This window comes from Anastrepha obliqua, chromosome 3 (genome assembly GCF_027943255.1).
Source record: "Anastrepha obliqua isolate idAnaObli1 chromosome 3, idAnaObli1_1.0, whole genome shotgun sequence".
Lineage (NCBI taxonomy): Eukaryota > Metazoa > Arthropoda > Insecta > Diptera > Tephritidae > Anastrepha > Anastrepha obliqua.
In genome coordinates, this window is record NC_072894.1 from 141,502,280 (window position 1) to 141,514,889 (window position 12,610).

Consider the following 12,610-nt stretch of genomic DNA (forward strand, 5'->3'; position numbering starts at 1 on the left):
AAATCAGGAGCGTGTAGAAAAAAATTAAATAGTCTATATAAATATTTTGTAAAAAATCTGAAACATAAAATACTCAACTACAGTAGCACTTAAAAGATTATAAGTGACCAAATGAAACGAAATACATAAATATATATATATATATGACAATTAGATTAACAAGATTAAAATAGTAAGAAGAAAATGAAGACGATAAGTATGTATGTATGTACTATATATAGTTAAAATTAGTTAAATATGTATTTTACATACTTGAAACAAAAAAAAGGCGAATACAACTTCTTAAAAACATACACATTGAAAAGCGTGCAAAAGTGTGTATAGAATGAATTACCAAGTTAATCACTTGAAAAAAGTAAATTCATAAAATAAAATAAGCAAAAGCAATAAAGCAATAAAATACATATATGCATATTGAAATGACGGCTTAGAACCGAACGACTACGCTCAGATCATTGACGCACGATTACATGAGCATTTGTGTTTTTATTATTATACATATACATATGTACTTGTGTCATATTTGCATACTCTCCCCACGTGCCTTCAGCGAGGGGCGGTAGGAATCCACTGATTGCAAGTACCACTCGAATCCACTTATTGAACTCATTTGCAGAGCAAATGTAATCATTGACACGATACCTATCAAACTCGTATATATGCATATGTACGCTCGAGCATACATAGCTAACTGAAGGCAGCTGACCGTAGAAAGGTAGTAGGCGGCGGGTGGATGAATGCATATTCATTTAGTGTATAATTCCACATTCGATCGTCAACATTGAACGTGTTTGGGTGATAGTGATTATTGAGTTAAAAATATTTGTAGCAAAACAAAAAGCGTAAATGTGGCTTTGAAGGTAATTTTAAGGAAGTGGTAAAAGTGAGAGAAATATCTACTTATTGCTTTGCGGAGAATTAAAGAAAAAGTGCAAGTTGCCTGCAAGGCTGGAGGTGTGATTTTGCGGATAAATGTGCGATTATTTCTTTCAGCTTTTTTGTTGCATATCCGGTTTGCTAGATTTCTTGCTACTACTCCTCAAACCGGCTCTTCCTTCAAATCATTGTACATCGCACAATAATTCAAATAGCAACCAGCTACGGGAATTGTTTCAAATCTGAAAATAATATGAAATATTATAAAAAAAAGGAAATAAAAAATTCAAAAATTCTGTTAAGATAATCTAATCAGTTGGTTTTTCGGTACCAAAACCAAATGAAATATATGCAGAAACTAGGTATTTAGAATTTTCAGAGTGGTTGTAATTGCGCTTAAAGATAATTATATTTAAGATGAACCATTTTAACAGATCTCATTGTTAACATTGTTAAAAATTCAAATTGATTGGACAATCTTTATTGTTTTTTTGTGTAGAATCATTCATGACAAATTATTTTTCAGGAAAGCGCAGAAAAGATGGAGCACCATTTCTTCATGTGCTATTTCGAAAATCCTTTGGCCCCAGTACAATATAGTCAGAAGTACTCAGAAAGTCCTTTGGACTCCTCGCCATTCAATTTTTAAACTTGTAGCTGTGTTTACCGGTCACTGGACGATCGGCACACACGCCGAAAAGCTAGGGTTACCATTTAACCCCCATTGCCAAAGCTGTGGGAACCTTTCAGAGAAGGAGACGGTTGAGCACTTTCTCTGTAATTGTCCGGGTTTGGCAGCTAGACGACTGAGGTCACTGGGTGCTCCTTTCTTCGACAGCCTGGGGCATTGCGCCAACCTAAATCCAATCAATCTTCTCCATTATATCAAAACTGGCTGGCTGTAGATATCTGCCTATTGGAGGACTCCTATCAAAACGGCGCTTCAGTGCTACTTGAGGAGTGCCACTGGCACTTCAACCATTTCAACTACTTACCTACCATTCATGACATTTATTTTTTAAAGATAATCTCTTCCAAATGTTGGCCGTAACTGCTAACTAATTCGGTTATTCGTAAACACCAATTATGAATGACTCAATGATGTAGTCATTAAGCCGGAAATGGGCCTCATCGCTGAACAAAATTCAAGTGCCAAAATGCAGATTTTCGGCGAGTTTTTTAAGAGCCCAACGACTGAAATTATGATGCTTTGAAAGAACGGTCGGCTTCAAATCGTGGACTTGCTGTATTTTATACGCTTTCAAACCCAGATATTTGCGTAAACTCGCCCAAGTAGTGCTATAAGATAGGCCAAGTTGTTGAGATCGATCCAGGTCTCTTCAGGCCGCAGGTCTTTCTCATTTACAGCCGCAATATTCTCTTCACTTCGGGCTCTACGTGGTCTAATCGGTCGAGTATTATCCAATATTGTAAAATTATTCTCAATTTTGCCGATGGTTTACCGAATAGTGCCATAAGTTGGCCTGAGCGCGCGATGAACAATTTTAAACACCGCCGATTTTCGTAATACAATTGTACGCTTTTTAAAGGTTGTTGAGGCATAAGTCTTTCCATGATGAAATTTCATTGAATATTGGAAAAATGATGTATTTAGTTTGACAGTAATCACGCGAGATCTGTCAATAAACCCTAAAAGTACTTCCGATCTGATCACCCTTTATAATAAAAAAATACTCTTTTGCCTATCATGAGAATGAAAGCCATGAGGAAGCCATGGTTTTGAAGGAACACGAACTAACTAAGTGGTATAGGATAAACGAAGCTTAAGAGCTGAGGAGCACTGCCTAATAGGATGAGTGGGCAAACACATGACTTCTGTCGAAGTTGTCTAGATGAGGAGGAGGAAGGGACAATCTCGCACCTTCTGTGCCATTGTCCAATTCTATCCACACGTAGATTTACCATTCTAGGTAGACAATTTTTTAATGAATTGGAAGATCTCAGTTTTGCAGATATCAGGGATATTCCAAAATTTTTGAAAAGCACACACCGGTTTTAAGAAAGATAGGGGAAAGCTCTCCACACGACATCACAATCGGCTATGAGCCTGTGTCCCACCAGACAACTGCTTCAACCTAACCCAACCTGAGCTGAGGAGCTCATTGAATGTTAAAGCCATTTATTTGCTTTGGCAACAAAAAGTTGCTATCAGTTGATCTAAGCTTTGTTTGGCTTGCCCAGGAGCTTGGCCCTGTACATTTTGATTTTTCCTTGTTCACTCCTCTCGGGAGCATAGGGCCTCGACAAGACTTGTCTTGCGTTGGTTTCGTTAATCTATTCTGATTTCTGACAGAGCAGATGATTAACCTGTCGCTACCAGTTCTAAATAGTGGGGATGCCAACCTGTCGTTGCTTAGGAACACCGCCTTACTGCTTGAAGCGCCATCCGTGTTTCACATATTTCTGCCAGAAGGATCGCACAGATGGTTGAGGACTTCGCTAAATTTGGTGTGTCTGCGCTATTACCACGGTTGCCCGCTTCCTCTTGCCGGCGCCACTGATGCAATGTGAAACTGTTTTTTCTTTGTTTTTTTGCTTGTTTTAGCAGCCACAATGCAAATAATGCGCTGACTATTGTGCAGGAGTAAGGATGGAAAGGATAAGTTTTTGGGGTTGAGGAATGAAATTTTTTTTAGAAACAGGGAAAGTAGGTAAATTTGGAAAAGTGCGAGGACCGTGGTTTGCGTGGGATTCGAGCCCACAACCTCTGGGATGGCAGGCTAGTGCACTTACGCTAGACTACCGAGACACTGTACATATTCTTTCCCTATTTTTGATGCAAGCAAATTGCATTTTAAAGAAAAGGCTACTATAAAATATTCTCGGAGAAGACGGATTATTATTATTTTCTCGATGAAAACTTTAGGTTGGAAATTAGATTACAGTCTTCATACTCTAAATATGCATAACATAGCCTGCCTAGTAATTTGGCTGGTCTTGACTTATCCAAGCGGGTTCGACTTTTAGTAGATGTCAATCGTCTGTTACTCATTTAATTACCAAATTTGTGTCTTAAATGCAAACTGTCATTTCCTTTTAAACCAGTATCTTGCTTTTTATACTTTTTATACTTTTTATACCCAGACCGCTGGCAAAAAAAAAAGAGAAAAATAACTGATCACAGTGAAATCGTCAACATATCAACATCTGCTGAGCATCAGTAGACGATTAGTGTAAGCAACATTAAATCAAATACAACAAATAGCAACAACAAAATCTTAAACAATCACAATCCAAGATGTCCAACAAATCAACGATAGCAAAAAATACAGCCGACGAGATTGATAAGATACGTCTTAATCTGGGCGAAGATTGGAAAGTGCTTCGATCTGTCTATGAGCTGTTGCATAATGAGAAAGCGTTTTGTGTGTCCGAAGCGGATCGCGATGCTGTAAAAATTGTACATTTTGTGCAGCCGGACGAAATGAAGGTAAGTTCACATTACCAGATACTTAGAGATATGCATGCATGTGTGTATGTGTTTGTATGTATGCGCCGTACATACTTATACAGCAGTGGGAGGCACCAAAAAAGTAGCGGTGCACTCAATCAGCAGGATATATGGTTTACCTACAACTTCTAAGTTAATGAAGCTATGCGCACTGAGAAAGCGGCTTAAGCGCCACAAAACTGTCAACACACACGACAATATTCGCTGATGATAGCAGTGGGCAATGGGTAGGAGGTGGGGGATTGCGGGCGGCGCGTCACTGTCATGGCCAAATCGGGTTCGCGCGAGCGGGTGTGTTTTGAGCAGCAAAATCAGTTTATTATGCTTGGGCGATAGCACAGCTTTCGATGACAAGGCGGTATTCGTGCGCGTTGGATTTGCAATTAAAAAGTGTGTCAAGTTTATTTTTCTCCTAACGGATTTAAACGGCGGTTTTACGGCAAGTCGAACGCCAATTCAATCACCAAGTCAATGGACACACACACACATATATATAGGGATGCACATACACACATACATCCATGCAAGTAAATCTGTTCGTAACGTATTTGCGCTGCTTAGCTTTTCACTTTGAAAATGGTTTGTCAACATGTCAGCAACTGTTGATGTTGCTGTTGCTAAAAACTTTGTAGTTGCTATGTTGCGCGCCATGTTGCTATGTGTTACTGCTTTGTGTTATTTTGTTGTTGCCATGTTGATCCGCTGTTGACCGCCGTTGATACATGATCATGTTCGTAGATTGTCATGTTTTGATTTTTGATTAGGATTGTGTGTACTCACAGACATCTCTCTATAAGCATTTGTTGTATGTATGTATGTATGTGCAGGTTTATATGACAGCCAGTCAAGCTTAAGTATTTCTTTATTTAATTTCCTCCGAGTGCTTAATTCACTCCAGTTTTTTTAGTATGTACTCGTATGTATGTATGCATGTACTTATGTAGGTATACCACTTGTTGGACTGGACACTGAACGGTGATAGCATTGCTGTAAGCGCAACGACTTATTTAATGATGTTTTAATTTTTGTTGGTGCTATTAAAAAAGGCTTGCAGCGTTCGTTGTTTGGCATTGCCACAAGCTTCATTTAATATGCGGATGCGAATAAAAAATAATAAAAAATAGTTGATGCTAGCCCCGATCACTTTTCATTCGAGGTATTTGCATGATGTCAGTTTTAGTTGTTGATGAACATTTGATCTATTTTAGGTAATTGCATTTATGGGTACTTTGGGGTTTTTCTTGGCTCTTATTTTAAGTAAATTTTGATATTTCTGATTATATGATTGAGATTTATGCAGAGAGAGGGAGAGAAAAAGAGATACACCCAGATCAGATACTTTTGAATTGACTGCATCAATAATAATGACCAGTTAATAATAGGTTGGTTTCTGTATTCTTAAAAAATTCAACCACCGACAAGTCTCATCCAAGAATTATGCACAGGGGAGTACATATTGCACCAGTCATGAAGTCATCAAGGTATCACAATCCAGCAAAAATTGAATATACATATATATTATATATAAGCTGGCTCTTACATAATTTTTGGGGTGTGCGTCTTCTCCTCCAAATGGAGGGACTTTTAGTTTTAAGTCGATTCCGAAATGGCAGATATACACTGGGAGGTTTTTCATTGCTTGCCGAGGCGCGGCCCCTAAGAAAAAAAGTTTTCTATCTTTTGGTGACTCGGACCTATGCACTCTCGAATGGTAGTCAGGCACCAATTCCATTATTCGGCTATGGTGGTCGAAAGCAGAAATTGAATCGCCGGTGTGGTTGGGATAACTTCATTTCATGATCAAGAAAAGGGCATTTACAGGACGAATTAATATTAAAACTGAACCACGTAGATCCCCTTCGATGCCCAAAGCGAGCCTCTAGAGCTGAGCAAGACCATTTGTGTTAAAATTTTGGACAAAAAAAGCTGTGCTACTCTATCTTTTATTATAATTTCAAAATCGTATACAAGATTCTATCGAGAGTTTTATGTGAAAGACTAAAGCTCTCCGTCAAATTCAAATAGATCTGGTAAATAAATAAATAAATAAACTAAAAAAACTACCATAAATTAATAAGTCTGACAAAACTTTCGTGAAAAAATAACGCAGCATCTCATGGTCTATTTTATAGCCGCTTTCGACAACTCGAACAGGAGTTGCCTACACCTACGTACTCGTATATGTCAGGATGTCTGACTTTGGTATCACCACAAAAATATTGCGAATGCTTAAAATGGCATTTGATAATACTGCCAGTGGCGTTAGAATTGGGAGGAACCACACGGGATTTCGGACTGCCTATCGCATGACTATTTAACCTGATAATGGAAAGTGGCAGATTGCCAAATTGCAGATGTACAATACCTATATTGCTCAGGCATCTCCTGTTATAAGTGTGCATAATTGCTCGCGGATGCCAACGCGGTGGTGGAAGAGAATAAAAGGAGTATCTTCTGTTATCAAGCGCATAACTGGCCTCTTGGTACCCATGTGACTGCCGCTGACAGTAATAATTTCGCAGTAGTAAAAGACTTCAGAGAAACTGCTAACAAGTACCATTGTAGACTAAACACACAGCTATACTGTTTTAAAAGATTAACGCATGAAACAATACTTCCGAATATTTGATGTATGAGAAAGAAAGTCCTCAATATCGAATAAAAAAAAAAGTTTCCACAATCAACACGATTTTTGTTCGACCTTAAACTTGTACGTTATTATAATAAAAGTGAATGGCATATAAAACTACATTCCCCGAAGTTCTCTAATTACTCTGATTAAAAAATTTAAAGATTTTATGATAATTTTTTGACATTTGTTAAGTCAAAAAATAATTCCATGCAAATTGACCCGCCCTAATGTACATATGTACATATCTATTTTTTGTTTTTGATAAAGAAAGCATGTGGGCTCGAAATGATTAATTATTCCACAATGAAATTTATAAAAAAGTGAAAAAATAATTCCTTGCAAAATGACCCGCCCTAATGTATATATATATTTATTGTTTTGTTGATAAAGTAAGCATGTGGGCTTGAAAATATTAATTATTCTATAAGTACACTGAAAAATTAAGAAAAATAAAAAAATAATTCTATGAAAATTGACCCGCCCTAATGTATGTACATATATAGATATTGTTTTTTTTTGTTGATTAAGAAAGCATGAGAGCTTGAAAATATGAATTGTTCTGGAATGAAAAATTAAAAAAAGTAAAAAAATAAATATTTCAATACAAATTTACCCGTCCTAATGTATATAGATAGTTTTTTTGTTGATAAAAGAAGTATGTGGGTTTGAAAATATGAATTATTCTAAAATGGAAAGTTAAAAAAAAGTGAAAAAATAATTGCAATCAAATCGACCCGCCCTAATGCATATAGATATTTTTTGTTGATAAAGGAATAATGGGAAAGCTTTGGATTCTCTTACATAATCAAATATACAAATAATCAAATAAAAAACAACTAATGCAAAATAAAAAATTGCAGTTTATTTACTTTGCTTTATCTATTGGGGAAGCTGCTTTGCGCTTAACGACAGTTGATAAGCGGCAGTGCAAAAACCTCATAATTTGTTTAGGTTATTCACTTTATATGTATGTATTGTATAATTAAATTATTAATAAAAAAAACTTTATCATAGCAATTGATTGACCTGAGCATCGATGAGAATAAAACTCACACCATACAAGAGATACAGGATTTATGTCGATTGGTGATTAAATATTCAGTAAAAACCAATCATGGCCGGTTTCACAATCAGCTCTTCGGACAAATGGATCCGTATGGGTTGATGGGGCAATGGATTACCGATGCGCTCAACGCTAGTGCGTAAGTAAAGAAAGAAAATCATAAAATAAAATTAAAATTAAAAAAGTAAAATAAAAAAAAAAAAACAAATTAAAAAAATATATAAAATTGAAAATACTAATTTAAGAGTAAAACAGAAAAGTAAACAGTTTCGGCCAGGTAATATAATATTTTATTTTAGTTACATACAAATAAGTCTCCTTTGTGCGCATTCACCTTTAGGTATAATTTCACACTTGATTTTTTACATGGTTACATTTCTTTTTCTATCATTCTTCAATAACAGTTACACTTATGAAGTAGGTCCCGTCTTCTCGCTGATGGAAACGGAAATCATACACACCGTTTGCCAATTGGCCGGCTATGCTGAAGGTGACGGCATCTTCGCACCTGGTGGTTCCATATCGAATATGTGAGTATACAAAAACACTTGGAATTTATGTTTCTTTAGTAACATGAAATACTAATACATGAAATACTATGCTACGAATATGTACGCCAATGTATGCAAAACAGTTATGCCAGCGGCCAATACTTGACTTTGACGCATTGTGAACATCAGCTGTGCTGCGTTTTGTTTGTTTGCAGTCAGCTTTGGCGCGCTATCAAGATGTTCAATGGCAAGTGTTACTTTAGGGCTAATTACTCACTTCACGACTGTCAGGCAGACCGCAAGACATACAAACGGGCCGACATAGAAGAATACTTGCATAAATACGTACTTTTGGGTGGGTCTGACAACTATTTTGACCGCTCAAGTGCTTTCATGCTAACCATATTTGAGTGAGCCTTGGAGCCGAAGGCAAGGAGGTTCAATTTAGCAGGGTTGTCAAAATAATGGATGAAAAATAAAAATTGAAATTGGTTGTAATGTTATATTTTAGCAGCTGCACTTGAAGAAATTATTATATAATAAGAAAATCATTTTGAATTATTTGAACGAGGATGAAGATAACTCCAAATAATACCAACGAAATGTTAGCCATATATGTTAGCTTTCCACAAAATATTTGCTTTCCTTCCTTAATACCTGTTAACAATCAAACTACTATCTGACGAAAAAATTTCTAAAATCGCATTCATAGACAGAATCTGTTTATTTGTTCTTGGAGGGGTTAGAGGTAGCCAGAGACCCGAAAAAGTAATGATTTTCAATAATTTTTTTTGCTAGCCAATTGTTTTATTTTACGAAAATAAAAACATAGCATTAATAAATCATGTTTCCACCTGATTTTAGCAAAATTTCAATTAAAAAAATTAATAATTATAAAAGTTATCGCTGTTTGTGTGGAGCAGAGAAAATAGCTTTTTTAATGGATCATCTTGTGCCTAATTGAAACTGTTTTTCAAAATTAACAATATGGCAGCCTGAGGAAATATTTCTCAGATTTTCGAGAAAAAACCGACAAATAACTGTTAAAAAAAATCGACATTTTTGAAAAAAAAATCCTTCGAACAGGTACGAATTTTGTATGTTTTTCAAAAGCAGTACAAATTTTATTGAAATCCACCAAGGGGTTTTTAAGTTACAGTGATCACCAGTTCAAAAAACATAGTTTTGAGAAACACGCGTTTAAAATTTTGCTATCGATTGCCGATTTGCCCGAGCGCCCTTTGTAATTGTAATCGGATTCTCTTCAAATTTTCACACAATATTTTTAAGATATTATACTTAAAGAAATTGCAAAAAAAAAATTTAATTTTTTTTAATGCTGGCTACCTTTAACGCCTTAACAGACGAAGAGCACCGAAATTTTTCAGACCAAAATAATAAATTTAACGATTTTTGGATATTGACAAGTTGCTCTGGTGAAAAATTTTCTAGAAAGAGAGACTTGGAATATCATACCCAGTTATATGCTTCGATTCCACATTTTATCTGTTACAAACTTCGAGAGAAAAAATTCAATCAAATTTGGATAAAATAAATCAGTGTTAGATATATTTTCGAAAATGGGCGGGTTATATTGCAGAACAGGTTTTCCATTATCAGTTTAAGATTTTCATCCTATATATTTACAAATATATGTGGCCAGCCACATGGTTCGCAAGTGCGAACCTAATCTCGATTCATGAAACAGCAAAATGATAGAAAAAGTTTTTTCTAACAGCGTTCACCCCTAAGTAGGCAGTGGCAAACCTCCGAGGGTATTTCTGCCATGTAAAAGCTCTTCATAAAAAACCATCAGCCGTTCGGAGATGGCATGTAGGTTGTGGAACAACCTCAAGCCGCACACCACAACTTGGAGGACGAGCTCGGCCAAACACCCAGAAAAGGTGTAAGCGCCAATTATTTATTTTTTTGATTAAAAAACCGAAGTTAACCATATACTGATTTTGATACAAAGCTTATATTTGAAAAATTCTGTTATAGTTTGCTATAGTTTGTTGATCCCTTCCGAATGATAGGATTTGCCCAAGTCTGAAAAACAGCCATTAGTTTCTGCAATCGCCTTCCCCAGCCAATTTTGGAGAATAGAAGGGAGAACGAGTTGCAACCCTATTTCCATTAATTTTGCGAGCACAACTGCTGAGACGGGAGCTGGTGCGTGCGAAAAGGAAAATCACTTGACTTCCTCGTTTCAAACGAACGCCAAACACAAAGGATAGACCGATCTGGCTGAAATTTGGTATGTGTTCCTCCATGAGACCCTACTAACTAAACATAATCTCGATACGCGCCAGTAGGGCCATCTCTATGACTTTGCACGGACATTTCGAACGACCTTCGTATATTAGTTGTTTGTATTTTCTGCAACTTATTTTTTCTTGTCGTTACAATGAAAAACGAATATTTTAGACTCTAATTTTTTCACAGTGCATACAGCTTCACGTATTTTATAACATACCACACCTCTCTCCTCTTCACATGCAGGTATGGCCTTGTCTTGGCCCGCTATAAGCGGCATCCGCATGTCAAGACTGACGGCATGTTTGGCATACGTCCACTTGTGCTCTTCACATCTGAAGAGTCCCATTATAGTTTCATTAAGGCCGCCCATTGGTTGGGTCTAGGCGCCGATAATTGTGTCGTTGTGAAAACGAATGAACGCGGCCAAATGTTGTCAACCGATTTGGAGGCGAAGATTATGAAAGCGCAAGAGACGGGATGTGAACCATTTTTTGTGAACGCTACCGCCGGCACAACAGTTTTGGGCGCATTCGATGATCTCAATGCAACAGCTGACGTGTGCGAGAAATATGGATTGTGGTTGCATGTGGATGTGAGCATAAGAAAAATTATTATTTGGCCTAATTTCATTAACAGATAAGCGAATTTTGTTTTCGAACTCCTTTAGGCATGCCTAGGGGGTGCAGCTCTATTATCCTATCAAAACCGTCAGCTACTGGCCGGGCTGGAGCGCACCAACTCTTTCTCTTGGAATCCACACAAATCACTCGGCGCTCCGTTGCAATGCTCGCTATTTGTCACGCGTGAACGTGAACTACTCACGCACTGCAATAGCATACAAGTTAACTATCTCTTTCAACAGGACAAATTCTACGATGTATCCTACGACACTGGCAATAAGAGTATACAGTGCGGACGCAAAATTGATGCTTTCAAATTTTGGCTAATGCTGAAGGCTCGCGGTTATGGTAGTTTTGGGCGGCTCTTGGATCATGCGATAGACATCTCAAAACTTCTTATTGAGAAAATTAAGCAGCGTGGGAGTGATCGTTTTCGTTTGGTCTTGGATGATTATCAGTACATGAATGTTTGTTTTTGGTACATACCGAATGCGTTGCGAGGTCTCGAAGAAACGCCAGAGTGGCGAGAACGTTTATTTGCCGTGAGTATAAGGAAATTTACAATCAAGTGTGAGTTTTTAGGCATTAAACTGCTTACTGATTTTAGGTTGCGCCCAAAATCAAAGAGCGCATGGCTTATAGCGGTACGCTGATGATCGGCTACACGCCGCTACTGTACCGCGGTTTGGGCAATTTCTTTCGCATGGTCTTCACTTGCTTCCCTGTGCTAGAAGCGACGGAGTTGGATTTTATTCTTGACGAAATTGAGCGCTTGGGCGAAGAGTGCCAGTATTAAGGAATATAGTGAGATTATTTGATATTAGGCTTTTTTGTACACACAGAGTTAAGTTTAAGGTTTATAAAATAAATTGATATGTAATATTAAATTTTATGTAAAATAAAAATAATAAAAGAAAAAATTTTAAGTATTTCATATTCTGTTGTAAATGGGTATTAGTAGGCGGAAGGAGTACATTTCAATTATTGGGGAAGCGGATGAGGCAGTGATGATGTAGCTGCAGTAGAGTTGAAAAGCGTTAAATTGTGGCTCCCGACTTGCAATAGGAATCGTGTGCTGGTTAACAACTGGAAGCCATACATTAATTGTATTGATCGTTGGCATAGAACATAATAAGTCTATGTTCCATCTTGATTCTTGAATTCCGGAAATAGAAATCTGAACAAAATTAAAACGTT

General features: G+C 37.0%; 1 protein-coding gene across 1 annotated transcript; it reads left to right on the forward strand.

The window, feature by feature from the left end:
- Positions 1–750: 750 nt before the first annotated feature.
- On the forward strand, positions 751–12,295 carry LOC129241381 (cysteine sulfinic acid decarboxylase). The gene is made up of 7 exons (XM_054877663.1): positions 751–860; positions 3,982–4,327; positions 7,995–8,182; positions 8,448–8,573; positions 11,037–11,385; positions 11,461–11,955; positions 12,021–12,295. The coding sequence occupies exons 2-7, from the start codon at positions 4,136–4,138 to the stop codon at positions 12,207–12,209; spliced, it is 1,539 nt and encodes a 512-aa protein (XP_054733638.1). The 5' UTR covers positions 751–860; positions 3,982–4,135; the 3' UTR covers positions 12,210–12,295.
- Positions 12,296–12,610: the final 315 nt, after the last annotated feature.

Bases quoted from the DNA above. Each gene is read 5' to 3' on its own strand.
- LOC129241381 (XM_054877663.1), top strand. From the start codon at position 4,136: ATGTCCAACAAATCAACGATAGCAAAAAATACAGCCGACGAGATTGAT. The intron at 8,183-8,447 runs GTAAGTAAAGAA...CTTCAATAACAG, and splicing joins GATGCGCTCAACGCTAGTGC to TTACACTTATGAAGTAGGTC. The intron at 11,386-11,460 runs GTGAGCATAAGA...GAACTCCTTTAG, and splicing joins GATTGTGGTTGCATGTGGAT to GCATGCCTAGGGGGTGCAGC.